The sequence below is a fragment of the Nycticebus coucang genome, chromosome 16 (genome assembly GCF_027406575.1).
Source record: "Nycticebus coucang isolate mNycCou1 chromosome 16, mNycCou1.pri, whole genome shotgun sequence".
Classification (NCBI taxonomy): Eukaryota; Metazoa; Chordata; class Mammalia; order Primates; family Lorisidae; genus Nycticebus; species Nycticebus coucang.
In genome coordinates, this window is record NC_069795.1 from 76,973,394 (window position 1) to 76,994,732 (window position 21,339).

The 21,339-nt window shown below is 40.5% G+C and overlaps 1 protein-coding gene across 3 annotated transcripts in view; it reads left to right on the plus strand.

The window, feature by feature from the left end:
- The window catches only part of PIGX (phosphatidylinositol glycan anchor biosynthesis class X), a 37,219-nt gene that overhangs the window by 6,923 nt on the left and 8,957 nt on the right, over positions 1-21,339 (plus strand). For 2 of the 3 annotated variants that reach the window (XM_053565066.1, XM_053565068.1), the window contains exons 3-4: positions 9,082-9,223; positions 20,643-20,856. In XM_053565066.1, the coding sequence (XP_053421041.1) occupies positions 9,082-9,223; positions 20,643-20,856 (356 nt within the window). Of the gene's footprint in view, positions 1-9,081; positions 9,224-9,978; positions 10,030-20,642; positions 20,857-21,339 lie in introns of all 3 variants that reach the window. The other variant, XM_053565067.1, reaches the window with a different exon arrangement.

Here is a 21,339-nt window from a genome sequence, read left to right on the forward strand (position 1 = left end):
TTTAGCATATGTGGTTCACTCTTTGAAATCACAATTTAATCACTGCGTGGGGAAAGAAGAAAACAAGTATATTGTTCCCATGTACAGTCGTCCCTTGATATCGGAGGGGGTTGGTTCCAGGATCCCCAGATGCTCAAGTCCCTTATATTAAGTGGTATGGTATTTGTATATAACTTACGTACATCCTCTCATATGCTGTATATATTTTGTATCTACAGCTAACATCTATATGTACAGTATTCCATTTAATCTTCATAATGGCTGTGAGATGGATGATAGCTTTACTATTTTTCTGATGCAGAAGCTAGGGCTCAGAGAATTTAAATGATTTGGAAGAAATGAGGTAATAAAGCTCTGACTCAAATTTAGTAGTAACATAATTTTTCAAAGTCATATTCTCAAGTACTGTGATATGGTACTTTAAGTCACTATTTCTTATTCACTAAGCTTAGTTCCAAATGACCATTTCCAAAAAGAAATTATCTTTTTATTTAGGAGGCTGAGGAAGGAGGATCCCTTGAGCTTAGTAGTTTGACCCTGTAATGAGCTGTAATTACATCACTGTACTCCAGTCTGCGTGACAGTGAGATCCCATCTCTTAAAAAAGAGGATAGAGGATCTGAAGTCAGTTTGCATCGAACTATCACCTGGAATTGCTGCAGTTCCATTTTCAACTTCACGATGTTTTTCTTGGCCAAGAATGCACTAAGTCGTCTCCAAGTTCAATACATTTAGCAAACAATGGCAAGGGCGAGCCACCAGAAATGAACACGTGATTTTCATGATAAATATGGTAATGCTGTATTAGCTAGTGGAGCCACTTTCTGTATTGCTGTATGGACATACGCAGTGACACAAATTGGAATAGAATGGATGGAACCTGTCCCCTGTTGGCAGAGTCATCCCAAAGGAATGGAGAGATCAGTAATCATCCCAGCTGATGTAATACTGAATTGTTTCAGAACCAACTCATAATTGATGCCAAGTAAAAGCACTGTGTACCCATTAAAATATGGCATTATTGAAATAAAGTACATTTGATACCAAAAAAAAAGAGGATAGAACCCAAAAGAATAGCTTCAGGAAATAGAAATCCAAGAATTATTTGAGACCTTCAGAAAATGCAAGTAATCCTTTTTAAAATTTATTTGTTATTATTTTTTTTGAGACAGAGTCTTACTTTATTGCCCTCGGTAGAGTAGTGTCATAGCTCACAGCAACCTCAAACTCTTGGGTTAAAGCGATTTTCTTGCCTCAGTCTCCTAAGTAGCTGGAACTACAGTCTCCTGCCACAATGTCCAGCTATTTTTTAGAGATAGGGTCTTTCTCTTGCTCAGGCTGGTCTCGAACCTGTGAGCTCAGGTAGTCCACCTGCCTCAGCCTCCCAGAGTACTGGGATTACAGGTGTGAACCTGGCCTTATTTTTTAAAAAAGGCTTTTTAGTTATGTTTAAAGCAGATGTAGTCTTGCTGCTAGAGTGGACAAACAAGGATTAGCAGGTTATGGAATGTAGAGCTGTTAGTTGAGTTACTTGTGCTCTAGAAAGGGTCAAGGAAATATTGGTAGTAGGGAACTGAAGTGTAAATTTTGTAAGGGAATTATGCCAAAGGGCCTAACTACTCTAAGTTCAGGGTCTTCCCTCTCTGATGAATTGTATCTCATTGCAATGGGAGAAAGATTGCTAAACTAATGATTACAATCTTTGGATGATCTGAGAGTTAGGGAGAACTATAGAATAGTGAGGTTGATGTAGATTCTGAGCAAAATTCTAGACTACATTATTAGAAGGATGGTTGGTGAACACAGAAGAAGTGGTGATCTCTGGGAACTGGCATCAATTTATACAAACAAGTATTTCCTAAATAGAGCTACTTGGTAGGGGAACAGGAAAATTTTACATGGTTTATTTGTGAACAAGATAAAGAAATGTGGACTGGAAGGTAATATAGGTAAATGACTTCATAAAGATTAACAACTATAACATGTCCTGATTAATGGATTGAATGTCATCTTGTAGGGAGGTCTTAAGGGTCTCTGTCTTTTAAAAGATATATATTTTTTCAGATAATAAAAGTATTACCGTTCATAAATACATGTATAGCGTCCAGAGGTAAAGAGAGTATAGACGTATCCCACCTTTTTAGAGCTAATGTGAAATAGTAGCTAAAAATGTGGGCTTTAGAGTAAAACTGCCGGAATTTAAATCTTAGCTCTTGGATAAATTACTTAGCCTCTCAGTGCTTTGGTTTTCTTATAAGTAACAGGAATTAAAATAGATTGGAAAGGGCCAATTTCATGGATTTTTAAAAAATCATCTTCATTGAGTTCTGACAAATGTATACACCCATGTAACTACCACCATCCAATAAAAAAATGGAACATTTCTGTCATCCTAAAAAATATCAATGTGCTACTTGCAATATTCTCCCTCATCATCCTAGATTTGATTTCTGACTGTAGATTTTCTAGAATTTTATCTGAATGAAATTGTACAATATATGCTTTTTAAATCTGGCTTCTTTCTCTCAGTGTTGTGTCATTAAAATTTATCTTTGTTCTGTGTTGCAGTACTTTTTTGTCACTAAGTACTGAAATTTTTTTGGAGTTGTTTCCACGATTGGAGTATTGTTATAAAGCAAGCTATGCTGAACATCTGTGTATGAGTCTTTGTGTAGATATATTTCTGTTTCCTTTGGGTAGATATTGATGAGTAGAATTGCAGGATATATAATAGATAAGTTGAGTCTTTTAAGAAACGCCAAACAGTTTTCCATAGTGGTTATACTGTTTTAAATTTCTGTTGGCAATATGTGAGAGTTTTGTTTTTGCCACTTTCTTGACAATACTTGATGTAGTCGGTCTTTTCGAGTTTAGACATCGTGGTGGCTGTGCTGTGGTATCTCTTAGTTATTTCTTTGCAGACTAATAATGTGAACCTCTTTTCTCATGCTTAATGGCCCATTTGTATATCTTTGTGAAATGACTGCTTAAATTTTTGATACATTTTTAGTCTTACTTTGTCACCCTGGGTAGAGTGCTGTGGCATCATAGCTCATAGCAACCTCAAACTCTTGGGCTCAAGCGATCCTCTTGCCTCAGCCTCCTGAGTAGCTGGGACTATAGGCACCTACCACAATACCCAACTAGTTTTTTCTACTTTTAGTAGAGATGGGATCTTGCTCTAGCTCAGGCTGGTCTCGAACCCCTGAGCTCAGATAATCTACCTATCTCAGTCTCCCAGAGTGCTAGAATTATAGGGGCAAGCTACTGTGCCTGGCCCCAGAATTCTTTACATATATATTTTTAATATAAGTCCTTTGGCAGATATATGCATTGGGAATATTTTCTCTCACTCTGTGGTTTACCATTTCATTTTCTTTCTTTTTTTTTTTTGTAGAGACAGAGTCTCACTGTACCGCCCTCGGGTAGAGTGCCATGGCGTCACACGGCTCACAGCAACCTCCAACTCCTGGGCTTCAGCGATTCTCTTGCCTCAGCCTGCCGAGTAGCTGGGACTACAGGTGCCCGCCACAACGCCCTGCTATTTTTTGGTTGCAGTTTGGCCGGGGCCGGGTTTGAACCCAGCACCCTCGGTATATGGGGCCGGCGCCTTACTGACTGAGCCACAGGCGCCGCTTTCAAAGAATAGAAATTTATAATTTTGTTGGAGTATTTTTTTAACATTTTTTTCTTTTATGGGTCATTATTTTTGTATTTCCTGCAAGAAATCTATGCCTAGTCCAAGATCATGAAATTTTCTTATAGAAGTGTATATGGGGGGCAGCGCCTGTGGCTCAGTGAGTGGGGCGCCGGCCCCATATGCCGAGGGTGGCAGGTTCAAACCCAGCCCCGGCCAAACTGCAACAAAAAAATAGCCAGGTGTTGTGGCGGGCGCCTGTAGTCCCAGCTGCTCGGGAGGCTGAGGCAAGAGAATCGCATAAGCCCAAGAGTTGGAGGTTGCTGTGAGCCGTGTGACGCCAGGGCACTCTACCCGAGGGTGGTACAGTGAGACTCTGTCTCTACAAAAAAAAAAAAAAAGAAGTGTATATGGGATATGATTCATTTTGAATTAATTTTATGTAAATTTTTAATAAGGATCAAGGTTAATTTTTTTCCATATGGATGCCCATTTGATCCAGTATCATTTGTTGAAAAGACTATTTTTTGTTTTTTTGGGTTTTTAGATTGCCTTTTTTTTTTGCAGATTTTGGCCAGGGCTGAGTTTGAACCTGCCACCTCCGGCATATGGGGCCGGCGCCCTACTCCTTTGAGCCACAGGTGCCACCTGTTTTTTTGGGGTTTTTTGGGGTTTTTTGCACTTTTTGGCTGGAGCCGGGTTTGAACCTGCCACCTCCGGTATATGGGGCCAGCACCCAACTCCTTGAGCCACAGGCGCCCCCGAAAGAACTATTTTTTCCTCAGCAAATTACCTTGACATTTTTGTTGAAAGTTTTTTACCACGTATGTGTGGATCTATTTCTGCTTTCTGCTCAAACTATGGCTCACAGGCCAAATTGTCTTCTTTTGTAGAGCCTTGTGCTAAACATGACTTTTACATTTTAAAGGTTAAAAAACAAAGAAAAATACACAACAGAGACCTTATATGGCTTGCAAAACCTACAATAATAAATAACATTTCTCTGATGGCTAACAACGTTGAGCATCTTTTTATGTCCTTGTTGGCCATTTGTGTACCTCTGCTTTCTTGGTTAAGTGTAGTTGGGTAGTATGTCTTGAAACTAGGAAGCATGAATCCACTAACTGTAGTTTTTTGTTTTTTTTTTTAATTGTTGTGGTTAGTCTATATCCTTTGCGTTGCCATCTAAATTTAGAATAAGTTTGATGATTTTTTTTTTTTTAAACTAGAGTTTCACTTTGTCGCCCCATGGTGTCACAGCTCACAGCAACCTCAAACTCTTGGGCTTAAACAATTCTTTTGTCTCAGCCTCCCAAGTAGCTGGGACTACAGGCGCCTGCCACGACACCCAGCTATTTTTGTGGTGGTTGTTGTAGTTGTTATTGTTGTTTAGCAGGCCCAGGCCAGGTTTGAACCCACCAGCCCAGGTGTATGTGGCCAGCGCCACTGAGCTATGGGCATCAAGCCTGATGATTTCTTTTAAAAAGCTCCATGAAATTTTCATTGGGATTGTTGCACTCTGGATCAATTTGGAGAGACTTGATATGTTAATATTAAAGAGTGTTCCAATCCATGAATATGGCATCTCCATTTATTTAGTTTTTTTCAGTTTATCTTAACATGGCTTTCAGAGTTGCCCGGCATGGTGGCTCACGCCTGTAATCCCAGCACTGTGGGAGGCTGAGGTGGGAGGATTGCTTGAGCTCAGGAGTTCGAGGCTTGTCTGAGCAAGAGTGAGACCCTGACTCATGAAAAAAATGGAAAAAACCCACTGGGTGCCACGGTGAGCACCTGTAATCCCAGTGGCTTCGGGGGCTGAGGCAGCAGGATGCCCACAGCTGGGAGTCTGATGTTGCAGTGAGCAACGATGCCATTGCCCTCTACTCAGGGCATAGGGTAGAACTCTGTCTCGACAAAAAAAAAAAAAAAAAAAAAAAGAAAAAATATATGGCTTTCAGAGCATAAGGCTTTCACATATATTTTGTCTTTTTTTTTTTTTTTTTTTTTTGTAGAGACAGAGTCTCACTGTACCGCCCTCGGGTAGAGTGCCGTGGCGTCACACGGCTCACAGCAACCTCTAACTCTTGGGCTTACGCGATTCTCTTGCCTCAGCCTCCCGAGCAGCTGGGACTACAGGCGCCCGCCACAACGCCCGGCTATTTTTTGTTGCAGTTTGGCCGGGGCTGGGCTTGAACCCACCACCCTCGGCATATGGGGCCGGCGCCCTACTCACTGAGCCACAGGCGCCGCCCCTTTCACATATATTTTGTTAAATTTATCCCTACTTTATATTTTTTGTAAACGGTAGTGTTTTTTTTTTGCCGACAGTGTCCACTCTGTCGCGCTGGGTAGACTGCCATGGCATCATCATAGCTTATAGCAACCTCAAACTTTCAGGCTCAAATGATCCTCCTGCCTCAGCCTCCTGAGTAGCTGGAACTATAGGCATATGCCATAATGCCCAACTAGTTTTTCTATTTTTAGTAGAGATGGGATCTTGCTCTTGCTCAGGCTGGTCTGGAACTCTTGAGCTCAAGCAATCCCTTCATCTGGTTCTCCCAGAGTGTTAGGATTGCAGGTGTGAGTCACCACACATGCCCAATGTAAAGAGTGTTTTTAAAATTTCATTTTTAGTTTGTTGCTAGTGACAGAAATATAGTTGACTTTTTAATATTAACATTGTACCCTGTATCCTTGTTGAAATCCCTTATTAATGCCTGTAGATTTTGTGTCTGTTCCTTAAGATAGTCTACGTAGATGATTGTGGGTTTGCAAATAAAAAGACAATCTTTCTACTTTTTATTTCTTTTTTCTTAACTTTTTGGACTGGTTAAGATCTTGAATATAATGTTGAACAAAAGTGGTGAAAGCGCACATCCTTGTCTTGTTCCTAATCTTAAAGAGAAGAGTCTAACTCTTTCACCATGAATTATATTTGTGTTAGGTTAGCCTTTATCAGTTGAGGATGCTCTCTGGTGTTCTTGGTTTCCTGATGGTTTTTTCCATGATTGTTAAATTTTGTCAAATATCTTTTCTTCATGTCTTATATATGAGAGGATTGTTGATTTTTCTTCTTTATTCTGTTAACATGGTGAATGAAGCACATTAATGTTTCCAATAAGAAACTTACCACTTTGTCAACATATATTATCTTCTGGAAATAGTGCCGAATTTGATGTGCTAATAACTTGTTAAGCATTTTCATTTCTGTGTTCATGAAGCTTTTGGTCTGTACATTTCTTTTGTTGAAGGTGACATAATGAGACTCTGTCTCAAAAAAAAAAAGATTCTTTTTCTTTTTTTTAGTGATTGGACAATACGCCTTAGTTTGATTTTCTTTCTCCCTCCAGATGGAATGGTGGGATACTTATACATTTAGGTTAATTATCTATTTCAATTTTTTTTTTTTTGTTAAATTCTTTCATCTTTTTTGGGACTCCAATTACACATATACTAGACCACTTGATATTGTTCAAATATCACTGAGAATGTTTCTTTTTTTCTCCCTATTCTTTTTTCCTCTCTGTGTTTCAGTTTGAATAGTTTCTCTTGTTCTATCTCCAATAACTGATCTTTTCTTCTTTAGTGACTAATTGCTTTGACTCACATTTGGGTAACTTTTTATTTTAGAAATTGTATTTTTCATCTCTTAAAGTTGGATTTAGTTTTTCAAAAAAATGTCTTTTCTTTCCCTTATAATGTTCCTATTTTTCTTTAAATTCTTGAGCATGTTGGACTTGTTTTTGACTTTTAAAATGTCTTTTACTACTTTTGTCACCTCTGTCATTTCTAGAGACCTAGAAATTTATTGGCATTTTTCCTGATTATTGGTCACATTTCTTTGTTTCTTTGCATGTTTAGTAATGTTTGATTGGATGCTGAACATTGTAAATGTTTTGGATATGAACATTGTTGAGTGTGATCTTTGAAATATGTTGGGCTTGGCTTAGCACCTGTAGTTCAGTGGTTAGGGCACCGGCCACATACACCAGGGCTGGAGGGTTCCAGCCCGGGCCAGGCCAGCTAAACAACAATGACAACTGCAACATAACCAGGCATTGTGGTGGGCACCTGTAGTCGCAGCTACTGGGGAGGCTGAGGCAAGAGAATCGCTTAAGCCCAAGAGTTTGAGGTTGCTGTGAGCTGTGACACTGTGGCACTCTACCGAGAGTAACAAAGTAAGACTCTGTCTCAAAAAAAAAAAAAAAAAAAAAAAAGTTGGGCTTTTTTTCTGTTGATAGTTGCTTGTTTATCAGCTTGATCCTATTAACCTTTTCTTGTCTAGTTCTAAAGTTGTCAGTGTCCCCAGCACTTCAGGAAGCTAAGACAGGAGAATCCCCTTAGCCCAAGAGTTTGAGACCCCAGCAAGCTCTTATTATGATCATACCATGACACTCCAGCCTGAGTGACATCTCTAAAAAGAAATTTAAATAAATTAATTAAATAAAAAACAATGTTAAAGTAGTCTTTACTCTAAGGGTAATTTATCTACTGAGGCTGTACCAAATTGTGGTCTGCTAAACGTTTCAGTCTGTGTGCTCTGGTTGGTTAGAGCTTTAATGTCTTCCAATACTATGTGAAATTTTGGAATTTTTCAGTTTTCAGTTGCCTGGTCATATTTTTGCCCACTCTTGTGGAATTACACCTTACTTAGGCGTATCTTAGTATTCAGCAGAAACTCCAGAGCTTCCTATTTGAATTTCTGGAATTCTTTTTGTACAAGTTTCTGTCTAGAATTTCGTACTGTGACTTGCAGTACTTCAGCCTCCCTACATGTCCATCTCTGTTTCCTCAGGTACGCAAGAGCGCTGTGCTGTGCTTTGGAGCTCATTCTCTGAAATGTGTTTTAGTTCTACCTTCAGAAGGAAAGCTGGGACAATTATACATTTAGGTTTATTATCTATTTCAATTAATTTTTGTGTGTGGGATGAGGTAGAGATCAGTGTTTATTTATGTAAATATCCAGTTGTTCTAGTACCATTTGTTGAAAAGACTGTCCTTTCTCCATTAAATTATGTTGCTACCTTTATTGAAAATATGTGTGACTATTTTTGGACTCCATCCTTTCCCATTGATCTTTGTTTATTTTCACTCTAACACTGTACAGTGGCTTATGATATGAATTATAAAAAATCTAATGGGTGATTCTTTCATAGAATAAATATGACTATATCTTCTACTTTTGGAAAATAAATTTGAAATAATAGCATTTCCACTAATATGAATAGTGTTAGGTTATCTCCTTTAACAATTGAATAAAGAAGTCTCAGCTACTCGGGAGGCTGAGGCAAGAGAATCGCTTAACCCCAGGAGTTGGAGGTTGCCGTGAGCTGTGTGAGGCCACGGCACTCTACCAAGGGCCATAAAGTGAGACTCTGTCTCTACAAAAAAAAAAAAGAAACAATTGAATAAAGAGATTTATTGTGAATGTACTTGTCTTACAGAGACCTTTTAATCAAAGTGAAATTTGGAGAAAGCATTGAGGACTTACAGACCTGCCGACTCTTAATTAAACAGTACATCCCAACAGGACTTCTTGTGGACCCATATGAGTTGGCTTCATTACGAGAAAGAAACGTAACAGAGGTACAGTTATTAGGGAATTTTTTTTTTCAAGACAGAGTCTCACTCTGTCACCCTGGGTAGAGTGCCATGGCTTCATAGCGCACAGCAACCTCAAACTCCTGGGTTCGAGGAATCTTCTTGCTTCATCCTCCCAAGGAGCTGGGACTATAGGCACTGATCACAATGCCTAGCTAGGTTTTCTTTTTTTAGTAAAGATGGGGTCTTGTTCTTGCTCAGAGTGGTCTCCAACTCCTTGGCAATCCACCCACCAAGGGGATTTTTTTTTTTTGAGAGAAAGTAATTTTGGGATGCCATTATTTGGATTAAGGAATAGTAGAAAAGACAACAGTGTAGCAATTTTTTATTTTTTAAAAGTGTATAAAGTGACATTTTTAGAGGTAAAATGGGAATATTTTTCAAGAAGTGAGTGATACTTACTGAGAATAAGCTAACTAAATTGAGCTAGTTAAATGCATTTTGGCAGGACGGTCTATAGTTTACTGACTAAGCCAATTATACGTGTATATCTTGAGATTAATAGCAAATAGTGCCTCAATGGCAGCTTTGTTAGTTAGATAGACATATATCCAAACATCTACATATTTTTGGTAGGTGAGGAAAAAAAACTAAAATTTACCAGATATTTATATGGCAGATATTTTCATTTTTTTAGAGGAAAGAAGGTAAAATTAAGCATTAAATAAAGATTGTGTTCCATACCCTTTATATAAATTAATCTTTATAACAATCCTGGAGATAGTATCTTTATTTTATAGGTAAAGAAAATGAGGTACAATGAAGCAAGTAACTTATTCAAGATCATAAAGGTAAATAGTAGAGTCAAGAAATGAATCTGGGGGCAGCACCTGTGGCTCAAGGAGTAGGGCACCGGTCCCATATGCCAGAGGTGGTGGGTTCAAACCCAGCCCTGGCCAAAAAAAAATAATAATAAAATAAAATAAAATCTTAAAAAAAAAAAAAAAAGAAATGAATCTGGGATTCTCTAGGTGCAAAGTTGTTGTAGACATGAATCTTGCCCCTTAGTGAAGAGTTTCTTCAACTTTAGGAAGATTCAACTGGGAGTATCTTTTGTACAGATTATTATTTTCCTGGGAAATCCTAATTTTGTAGGTTTGGGTTGGGCCCCCAAATCTGTTTTTAATAACCCAAATGATTTCTTTAAGAAATTTTGGAGGAGTGTATATTCAGGGCACCATGAGTCTGTTCTCCTGGGTTAAAAAAAAAAAAAGAGAGAAGAAGGAAGGAAATAAAGAAATAAATTTGAAGCAGCACTTACAGCGCAGTGGGTAGGGTGCTGGCCACATACACTGAGGCTGGCGGGTTCAAAATCTGCTCGGCCAGCTAAACCAACAATGACAACTGCAACAAAAAATAATATCGAGGTGTTGTGGTGGGCTCTTGTAGTCCCAGCTATTTGGGAGGCTGAGGCAAGAGAATCGGTTAAGCCCAAGAGCTTGAAGTTGCTGTGAGCTGTAACACCACAGCACTCTACCGAGGGCAACAGGTTGAGACTCTGTCTCAAAAAAAAGAAAAGAAAAGAAAGAAATTTGAAAGATACTGTCTTAGTTCATAATATTATAATCTACATGTGAATTTTTCGGTGTAAAATAGATACATTTATAGTTATTTGTGATGGCAATTTCTTTCTCTTTTTCTTTTTTCTTTTCTTTTTTTAGAGTATCGTGGTGTCATAGCTCACAGCAACCTCAAACTCTTGTGCTTGAGCAATCTTCTTGCCTTAGCCTCCCAAATAACTGGGACTACAGATGCGAGCCACTACACATCTGTTTTTCTATTTTTTTTTTTCTAGTAGAGGTAGGGTCTTGCATTTGCTCATTTGGTCTCAAACTCCTGAGCTTAAGCAATCCACCTGCATCAGCCTCCCAGAATTGCTAGGATTATAAGCTTGAGCCACTACACCCATCCGGTTATTTCTTTTCTTTCTTTCTTTTCTTTTTTCTTTTTTTTTGAGACAGAATCTCACTCTGATGCCCAGGCTAGAGTGCCATGGTGTCTGCCTAAATGTGCAAGCTCAAATGCCTGGGTTCAAGCTATACTCCTCCTCAGCCTCCCAAGTAGCTGGGACTACAGGCACTCACTATAATGCCTGGCCATTTTTTCTATTTTTAGTGGAGACAGCATCTTGCTCTTGCTTAGACTTGTCTTGAACTTCAAGTGACCTTCTTCTTTTTTTTTTTTTGAGACAGAGCCTCAAGCTGTTGCCCTGGGCAGAGGGCTGTGACATCACAGCTATCACAGCTCACACCAACCTCCAACTCTTGGGCTCAAGCCATTCTCCTGCCTCCACCTCCCAAGTAGCTGGGATTACAGGTGCCTGCCACAATGCCCAGCTAATGTTTTTTTTTTTTTTTTTTTTGGTTGCAGCCATCATTGTTTGGTGGGCCTGAGCTGGATTCGAACCCGCTAGCTCAGGTGTATGTGGCTGGTGCCTTAGCCGCTTGAGCCACAGGCACTGAGCCTTTTTTTTTTGAGACAGTCTTATTATGTCATCTTCGGTAGAGTGCTATGTTGTCACAGCTCACAGCAACCTCAAACTGTTGGGCTTAAGTGATTCTCTTACCTCAGCCTCCCAAGTAGCTGGGACTACAGGTGCCTGCCATAATGCCCAGCTAGTTTTTGGTTGTAGTTGTCGTTGTTTGGCAGGCCCTGGGCTGGATTCCCACCTGCCAGCCCCAGTGTATTTGGATATTACTCTAGCTGCTGAGCTATAGGCGCCAGTCCATTCCAGGTGACTTCAAGTGATCTTTTGGCCTTGACCTTCCAGAGGGCTAGGATTATAGGCCTGAGCCACCATGACTGGACTGAATTATTAATATGAATTCTTTTTTTTTTTTTTTTTTTTTGTAGAGTCTCACTTTATGGCCCTCAGGGTAGAGTGCCGTGGCCTCACACAGCTCACAGCAACCTCCAACTCCTAGGCTTAGGCGATTCTCCTGCCTCAGCCTCCAGAGTAGCTGGGACTACAGGTGCCCACCACAACGCCCGGCTATTTTTTGGTTGCAGTTTGGCCGGGGCCAGGTTTGAACCCGCCACCCTCTGTATATGGGGCCGGCGCCTTATTGACTGAGCCACAGGCGCCGCCCTGAATTATTAATATGAATTCTAAATGTGGCTTTTCAAATTTAAAATGATAGGTTTCAAAATTTAGCATTTTTTGTCTTTTAATGACATGGATTGGAATCATATTTATTTATTTATTTATTTTTGTTTGTTTTTTGGCCAGGGCTAGGTTTGAACCCGCCACCTCCGGCATATGGGACTGGCGCCCTACTCCTTGAGCCACAGGCGCTGCCCTGGAATCATATTTAAACTTACTTAAGGTTGGGCTCACATCTTTTAATCCTAGCACTCTGGGAGCCTGAGGTGGGAGAATTGCCTGAGGAATTGAGACCAGAATTGCTGGTCTCAGGAGTTTGAGACTAGCCTAAGTAAGAGTGGGACCCTGGCTCTACTAAAACTTGAAAAATTAGCTTGGTATTGTGGTGGGGGCCTGTAGGTCCAGCTACTTGGGAGTCCGAGGCAGGAGGGTCACTTGAGCCCAGGAATTTGAGGTTTCTGTGAGGTAGGATGATGCCAATGCACTTTAGCCCAGGGCAACAGAACTAGACTCTGTCTCAAAAAACAAACAAAAAACCAGGGTGGTGCTTGTGGCTCAAAGGAATAGGGTGCCAGCCCCATATGCCGGAGGTAGCGGGTTCAAACCCAGCCCAGGCCAAGAACCGCCAAAAAAAAACAAGATAAAACAAACAAAAACCCCACCTAGGGCGGTGCTTGTGGCTCAGTGAGTAGGGTGCCTGTGGGTTCAAATCCAGACCAGGCAAAACTGCAACAAAAATATAGCTGTGTGTTGTGGCGGGCGCCTGTAGTCCCAGCTACTCTGGAGGCTGAGGCAGGAGAATCACCTAAACCCAAGAGCTGGAGGTTGCTGTGAGCTGTGACAGCACAGCACTCTACGGAAGGCTATGTCTCAAAAAAAAAAAAAAACAAAAACAAACCCTATTTTAAAAAATAAGAAAACTGAACCTTTTCAGTTCAAAAGAAGTACCCACAAAGAAATCACACCTTTGATTGGATAGAGATCTGAATATTTGCAGGTTGATTGTTAAAAGAAAAGGTGGTAGGTAAAGGATACTACTGTGCATTAATTGACAAATTTATCTTTATATTGATTTTTTTTTTTTTTTTTGTGGTTTTTGGCTGGGGCTGGGTTTGAACCTGCCACCTCCGGCATGTGGGACTGGCGCCCTACTCCTTGAGCCACAGGTGCCGCCCTTTATATTGATTTTCTTCTTTTTAATCTTTAGATACTTAATTATAGGTCTTGTAAGTGCATATATTTCCTTATTTTAGAAAGTTCTGGAGAAAATAATTGGAAGTTGATTTCTTGATATATCAGATGCTGTTTCCTTCTGCCTAGCTCATTTGATACTGTGGCCCAATTCCTTGTGCAAAGAAATTTTGTTTTGCTAAGATTACTCATCTGAAAAAACAAAAGATTACCTGTGTCATGAGAAATGATATTATATGATGGATTTAGCTGGGTAGAAGGAAATTTATATGTAGGAATTGATTGATGGTCGTATATGTATACCTGGATTAAGATCTTGACTCTGTTCAGGAGATAAATTTTTGGCTGCAGCAAATGGAATTGTGGTTCCAAATCAAGTGGGTAGTGTGCCCAAAATTGCTTCGTAAGGAATTTGCAATGGTTTATGAATAATTCAAAAATAAATACAAGCCTTAAATAGGTTCGCCAAGGATAAGGCACATCAAGTAAACCTCATTTCAATTTTTAGGTAGGGGGTTATTAGGTTTTTTAAATCAAAAGTCTCTCACATTCTTCAAAACAGTGTAACAGGGCTTGGCGCCTGTAGCTCAAGAGGCTAAGGCGCCAGCCACATACACCTGAGCTGATGGGTTTGAATCCAGCCCAGGCCTGCCAAACAACAACAACTACAACCAAAAAATAGCCGGGCGTTGTGGCAGGTGCCTGTGTCCCAGCTACTTGGGAGGCTGAGGCGAGAGAATCGCTTAAGCCCAGGAGTTGGAGGTTGCTGTGAGCTGTGATGCCACGGCACCCTACCCAGGGCGGCAGTTTGAGGCTCTGTCTCAAACAAACAAACACAAAGAAACAAAGCAGTGTAACAGTAGATTGAAACATAGACCTGATAACAGAACTTCAAGATTTATGAAGCAAAAGCTGGTAGAACTGCAAGGTGAAATAGTCAAATTCATAATTATAATTGGAGATTTTGATAGACTAAGTAGACAGAAAATTGGTAAGTATATAGAAGATGAGAACAAAACTGTCAACCAACCTGACCTAGTTGGCATTTATAGAATTCTCGACCTAGTAACAGCAGCATGTGCCTTCTTTTCAGCTGTATGTAGAACATTTATGAAAATAGATCATACTCTAGGCCTTAAAACAAATCTCAATAAATTTAGAGGAATTCAAGTTTTACAAGGTATATTTTTTGACCATAATAGAATTAAATTAGAAATCAATACCAGAGGGTGGTGCTGTGGCTCAAAGGAGTAGGGCACCAGCCCCATATGCCAGAGGTGGTGGGAGTAGGGCACCAGCCCCTGCCAAAAACTGCAAAAGAAAAAAAAAAATAGGAAGAAATCAATACCAGGGTGGCGCCTGTGGCTCAGCGGGTAGGGCGCCGGTCCCATATGCCGGAGGTGGTGGGTTCAAACCCAGCCCCGGCCAAATTAAAAAAAAAAAAAAAAAAAAAGAAATCAATACCAGAAAGATTGGAAAAATCTGGAAAAGCCTCAAATATTTGGGAACTAAATAATGTACTTCTAGGGGCGGCGCCTGTGGCTCAGTTGGTAAGGTGCCGGCCCCATATACCAAGAGTGGTGGGTTCAAACCCGGCCCCGGCTGAACTGCAACCAAAAAATAGCCGGGCGTTGTGGCGGGCGCCTGTAGTCCCAGCTACTCGGGAGGCTGAGGCAAGAGAATCGCTTAAGCCCGGGAGTTGGAGGTTGCTGTGAGCTGTGTGATGCCGCGGCACTCTACCGAGGGCCATAAAGTGAAACTCTGTCTCTACAAAAAAAAATGTACTTCTAAGTACTTCATAGGTCAAAAAAGAAATCAAAGGCTGGATGTGGTGACTCATAACTGTAATCCTAGCAGTCTAGGAGGTTGAGGTGGGAAGATTACTTGAGTTCAAGAGTATGAGACTAGCCTGAGCCAAGAGTGAGACCCTGTCTCCACCAAAAATAGAAAAAAATTAGCCAGGCCTGATGGCAGTCCTGTAGTCCCAGCTGCTTAGGAGGCTGAGGCAGGAGGATTGCTTGAGCCTAGGAATGTGAGGTTCCAGTGAGCTGTGATGAGGCTACTGAACGCTAGCCCATGCAAACAGAGCAAGACTCTGTCTATAAAAACAAAGAAAGAAAAAGGGAAATAAAGTATTTTGAACCGAATGAAAATGAAAACACACCGTATCAGAATTAGTTGGATGCTGCTAAGACTGTAACTCCTAAGTCTGCTGAAAGACCTGAAACTTTTTGTGGGTTAGCATCTGCTGGTTCTTTATTAATCCTGGTTTAAAATAAATTTGGGTCTCCATTGATACTTATTTGTAAAAATAATTTTCTAATTTAAAAAAATTGGATATAGTTCACCTATGGTGAAGTTTGAATTGGTTCAGCACTGTGGCTCATGCCTACAGTCCCAGCACTTTGGGAGGCTGAGGCAAGAGGGTCTCTTGAGGCCAGGATTTTGAGACCAGCCTGGGAAGACAGTGAGACCTGGTTTCTACAAAAATTTAAAAATTAGCTGGGTGTGGTGGTGGGTACCTGTAGTCCTAGCTACTTGGGAGGATGAGGTAAGAGGATTGCTGGAGCCCAGGAGTTGGAGGTTGCAGTGAACTGTGATCACACCACTGCACTACAGCCTCAGGAACAGAGTGAAAAGCCCTGTGTTTGTTTGTTTGTTTTGCAGTTTTTGGCCGGGGCTGGGTTTGAATGCACCATCTCCAGTGTATATGGGGCCAGTGCCCTACTCCTTGAGCCATAGTCCTGTTTTGAAAAAAAAAAAAAAATTCACTAGTATCACAAAAATGAAAGGGCAGGCATTCAGTGTAGTCAATATTAATATGAAACTAGTAGATGAACAACTACACACCTACAAGAGAGAAAAACACATTTAAATTCAAGAAGCAGGAAAGGGTGTTTGTGGTAAGCTCTCACCTATTGAGTACAATGTATGGTTATACGGCACACCTGCTGGGTGAAGGGCTTAACTGCAACTTGACTTTACCTAACAAGTGCAAACAGTGTAACCACATATTAATCAGACATGAAAATAAATACATAAATAAAATTTCCTAAAACGCAAAAACCAAAACAATAAAATATTCTTATTTTCAAAATGAAAGGATGGGCCAGGCATGGTGGATCACTCCTGTAATTCCAGGCCAGGTGGATTACTTGAGCTAGAGCAAGACCTCATCTCTATTAAAAATAGAAAAGCTATCCAGACATTGTGGCAGGTGCCTATAGTCCCAGCTAGCTGGGAGGCTGAGGCAAAAGGATTGCTTGAGCTCAGAAGTTTGAGGTTACTGTGAGCTGTGATGATATCATGTCACTTTACCCAGGGTGACTGAGATGGTTTAAAAAAAAAAAAAAAGATGATGATCATAATAGGCTTTGTTTTTGTTAATGCCTTCTTTTTTTTGAAAAATAAAAAATGGCAATATTGTGTTTACTTTGCCATTAAAAAAATTATATTAAGTCTGTAAAACCTCAGGCCTCAGTCGGCCTCCTCTGATGTCAGGGAGTTGAGGGTGGGGTCATACTCTGCAGTCATTTAGCCAGTTCCCTGCCAAACACTTCATTGGCTACTCATTGTTACTGGGTTAATATCAACATCTTTAAAGTACTGTATAAGAAAAAAAAAATTCACCATGTTGAAGTGTACAATTTAGTAGTTTTTAGTACAGTCACAAAATTGAACAGGCATCATCGCTAATTCTAGAACGATTTTCATTACTTCTGAATGAAACCCTTTATTAAGCTCTTTTTTTTTAGGGGCGGCGCCTGTGGCTCAAGGAGTAGGGCACTGGTCCCATATGCCGGAGGTGGTGGGTTCAAACCCAGCCCCGGCCAAAAATCACAAAAAAAAAACCTCACAAATATTCTGGGCGGCGCCTGTGGCTCAAGGAGTAGGGCGCCAGTCCCATATGCCAGAGGTGGCGGGTTCAAACCTAGCCCTGGCCAAAAACCAAAAAAAAAAAAAAAAAAACCCCGATCACTTAAGCTCTTTTTTTTTGCAGTTTTTGGCCAGGGCTGGGCTTGAACTCGCCACCTCCGGCATATGGGGCCGGCGCCCTACTCCCATGAGCCACAGGCACCACCCTATTAAGCTCATTTTTTAGTCAGTACCTGCAGTGAATTTTTTTTTTTTTTGTAGAGACAGAGTCTCACTTTATGGCCCTCGGTAGAGTGCCATGGCCTCACACAGCTCATAGCAACCTCCAACGCCTGGGCTTAAGCGATTCTCTTGCCTCAGCCTCCCAAGTAGCTGGGACTACAGGCGCCCGCCACAACACCCGGCTATTTTTTTGTTGCAGTTTGGCCGGGGCTGGGCTTGAACTCGCCACCTCCGGCATATGGGGCCGGCGCCCTACTCCCTTGAGCCACAGGCACCACCCTATTAAGCTCATTTTTTAGTCGGTACCTGCAGTGAATTTTTTTTTTTTTTTTTGTAGAGACAGAGTCTCACTTTATGGCCCTCGGTAGAGTGCCATGGCCTCACACAGCTCACAGCAACCGCCAACTCCTGGGCTTAAGCGATTCTCTTGCCTCAGCCTCCCAAGTAGCTGGGACTACAGGCGCCTGCCACAACACCGGGCTATTTTTTGATTGCAGTTTGGCCGGGGGCCGGGTTTGAACCTGCCACCCTCGTATATGGGGCCGGCACCTTACCGACTGAGCCACAGGCGCCGCCCTACAGTGAATTTTTTTAACTATTACCAAATAACCCTTTTGCCATCAGAGCTCTCTCTAAAAGCCAAATTGCTATTTCTACCTGCCTTATTATATTCTAGTTTAAATTCGTATTTAAAAAGTATTTTCAATTTCTTGGAGATCACTATATTTTAATTTATGTTAAAAAACAAAACAAAACAAAACCACCAAAAAAACAATGAACTTATCAGGCAAGGTGTGGGAGGCCAAAGTGGGAGGAGTTTAAGGTCAGCCCAGGCAACATAGTGAAGCCCCATCTCAACAAAAAAATAAGACAAATTGTCTCGGCTCCCGTAGCACAGTGGTTATGGTGCCTGCCACATACACTGAAGCTGGCAGGTTTGACCTGGTCTGGGCCAGCTAAACAACAGAGACAACTTTAACAAAAAATAGCTGGGCACTCTGGCGAGCTCCTGTAATCCCAGCTACTCAGGAGGCTGAGGCAAGAGAATCACTTAAGCCCAAGAATTTGAGGTTGCTGTGAGCTGTGACGCCACAGCCCTCTACCTAGGGCAACAGCTTGAGACTGTCTAAAAAAAAAAAAAGACAAATTAGCTGGTGTCATGGTGTGTGCTTATAATTCCAGCTACTTGGGAGGCTGAGGTGGGAGAATGCTTGAGCTTAGGAGCTTGAGGCTGCAGTGAACTATGATGGAACTATGATGGTACTGCAGCCTGGGTGACAGAGCAAATCCCCATCTTGGAGAAAAACTCAATAATTAGAGAAATTAAAGATCACAGTACCATCATAAATTCTAAATAGCACATCAAAAATATACTTTATGTTAGTTTTATGCTTGTTTTAGCTGGTCAGATATTGGCTATGTTGAATGTTGCTGGATAGAGTGCCCTGGCGTCACAACTCACAGCAACCTCCAACTCTGGGGCAGGAGTTTGAGGTTGCTGTGAGCCAGACTGAGGACAGACACGCTAGCCTGGGACAACAGAGTGAGACTCTCAAAAAAAAAAAAAAAAAGTAGTGAAGCAGTGACTGGATACTTGAAAAATATCTTCATTGGCACAGTGGTTTAATTTGATAACTTCTGAGTTCCTGTGACTCATGAGATTATAGAATTCCTTGACTTTTGCCTATGAGTTCTGTTACTCCTGTAATTAACTAAAAAGGAACAGCGTGAAAAAATATAGAATGTGGTGTCACTGTCAGATGGGAAAATTAGGATATTTGCTGTAATGGGAAGGAGTTAGTGCTGGTTGTTTTCTGTGAGGTATATAGGGCTTTGCATAGAGAATGTAAAGGAAAGTTGTGTGTGTATAATGCTTTTACATATCTGTAGTTAGTATGTATGTGTGTGTGAGTACGTATAAACATGTATGTACGTATGGATACTATGTATGATAAATATAGACGTTATATCTCAAGACTAATTTCTGCCACACACATTTTCACCTTTGTGTAGAATACTGTGCTCATCTTAAAATGCATTTCTCTCTCTTTCTTTCCTTTTTTTTAAGAGACCGATCTCACTCTAGTTCAGGCTGGTCTCGAATTCTTGGGCTCAAGCAGTCTACCAGTCTTGGCCTCCTAAAATGGTTTTTAAATACTACTTTAGAAAAAACTCATTTAGGGCGGTGCCTGTGGCTCAGTTGGTAAGGCGCCAGCCCCATATAACGAGGGTGGCGGGTTCAAACCCGACCCCGGCTGAACTGCAACCAAAAAATAGCTGGGTGTTGTGGCAGGCGCCTGTAGTCCCAGCTACTTGGGAGGCTGAGGCAAGAGAATCGCTTAAGCCCAGGAGTTGGAGGTTGCTGTGAGCTGTGTGAGGCCACGGCACTCTACCGAGGGCCATAAAGTGAGACTCTGTCTCTACAAAAAAAAATCAATAAAAAAAAGAAAAAACTCATTCACCATTTTTTTTCCATTAACTTTATGTACCCACTGTAGAAAGAACGCTGACATTTGCTTTGACTTCCTAACCACAAAGCTCTACCTTACTCAATGCCATCTCACTTGCTTCTCTGAAGAACAGGAAATTATCAGAATGATACCAATCATTTTAACTCAGTACGTTTAACTGTTTTTGTCATAATACTTTTCATACTTCTTGAATAATGCTGTTTTTATTCACAAAATTTCTTTTTTATTGGTCCTGTTTTGTCAACTAAATGGAGACTAAGAAGGAAATTTCACAGAATTACTTTTTGTGATTAGGAAATTTGGCACCCCAGACTATCATTTCTCCAATTTTCTTTTAGTAAACAAACTTTTATTAAATACAGACCACATGCTGTGTTTTCTACTTAAAATTGAAGATGTAAGGGGAATGAAAATGGTTTATAAGGAGGATACATTTGATACTTTTGTGTAATCTGTATGGACAGTCTTCTGGTTTTAAGTTCATTTTCTTTATCTTCCTCATCCATTTCTTCACGATTAATATTTGTTTTCTTTTTGACAGGCAATGATGGTTTCAGAAAATTTTAATATAGAAGCTCCTAACTATTTGTCGAAGGAATCTGAAGTTCTTATTTATGCCAGACAAGATTCACAGTGCATCGATTGTTTCCAAGCCTTTTTGCCTGTGCACTACCGTTATCATCAGCCACATAGTAAAGATGGAGAAACCTTTATTGTAGTCAATAACCCAGATTTGTTGATGTATTGTGACCAAGGTAAGGGTTACAAGTCTTTTCTGAGGGTTGAAAGTAAGAATAAAAGCATGGTGGCAATTGTGCAGTTAAGGACAAGGATGGGAAAAGCATGGTTCTTTTTTACTTTCTTTTTAACTGTTTGATTGTAGAATAAAGCCCAGATATAGAAAGCGTACACAAATACATAGTTTGGTGAATTATTATAAGGCAGATACTCTTGTAAGTACTACCAAGGTTAAAAAATAGAACTTTGCTAGCTACCCTAGCAGCAACTTCATGTATTCTGTCCCTATTCATAGCTTTTTCCTTCCCTCTAAGATTGATTCACTATACTGACTTTTTACTCACTTCCTTGTTTCTTTATACTTTTGTTATGCAGATGAGCATTCTTAAACACTTCACTTACACCTTAGTCTTGTCTCTTTATAAAAATCTGTTATTTCCTTTAAGTCTTTTAATTTACAGGTTTCCCTCTATTCTTTTACCTTTCTTCAGAACTAATCT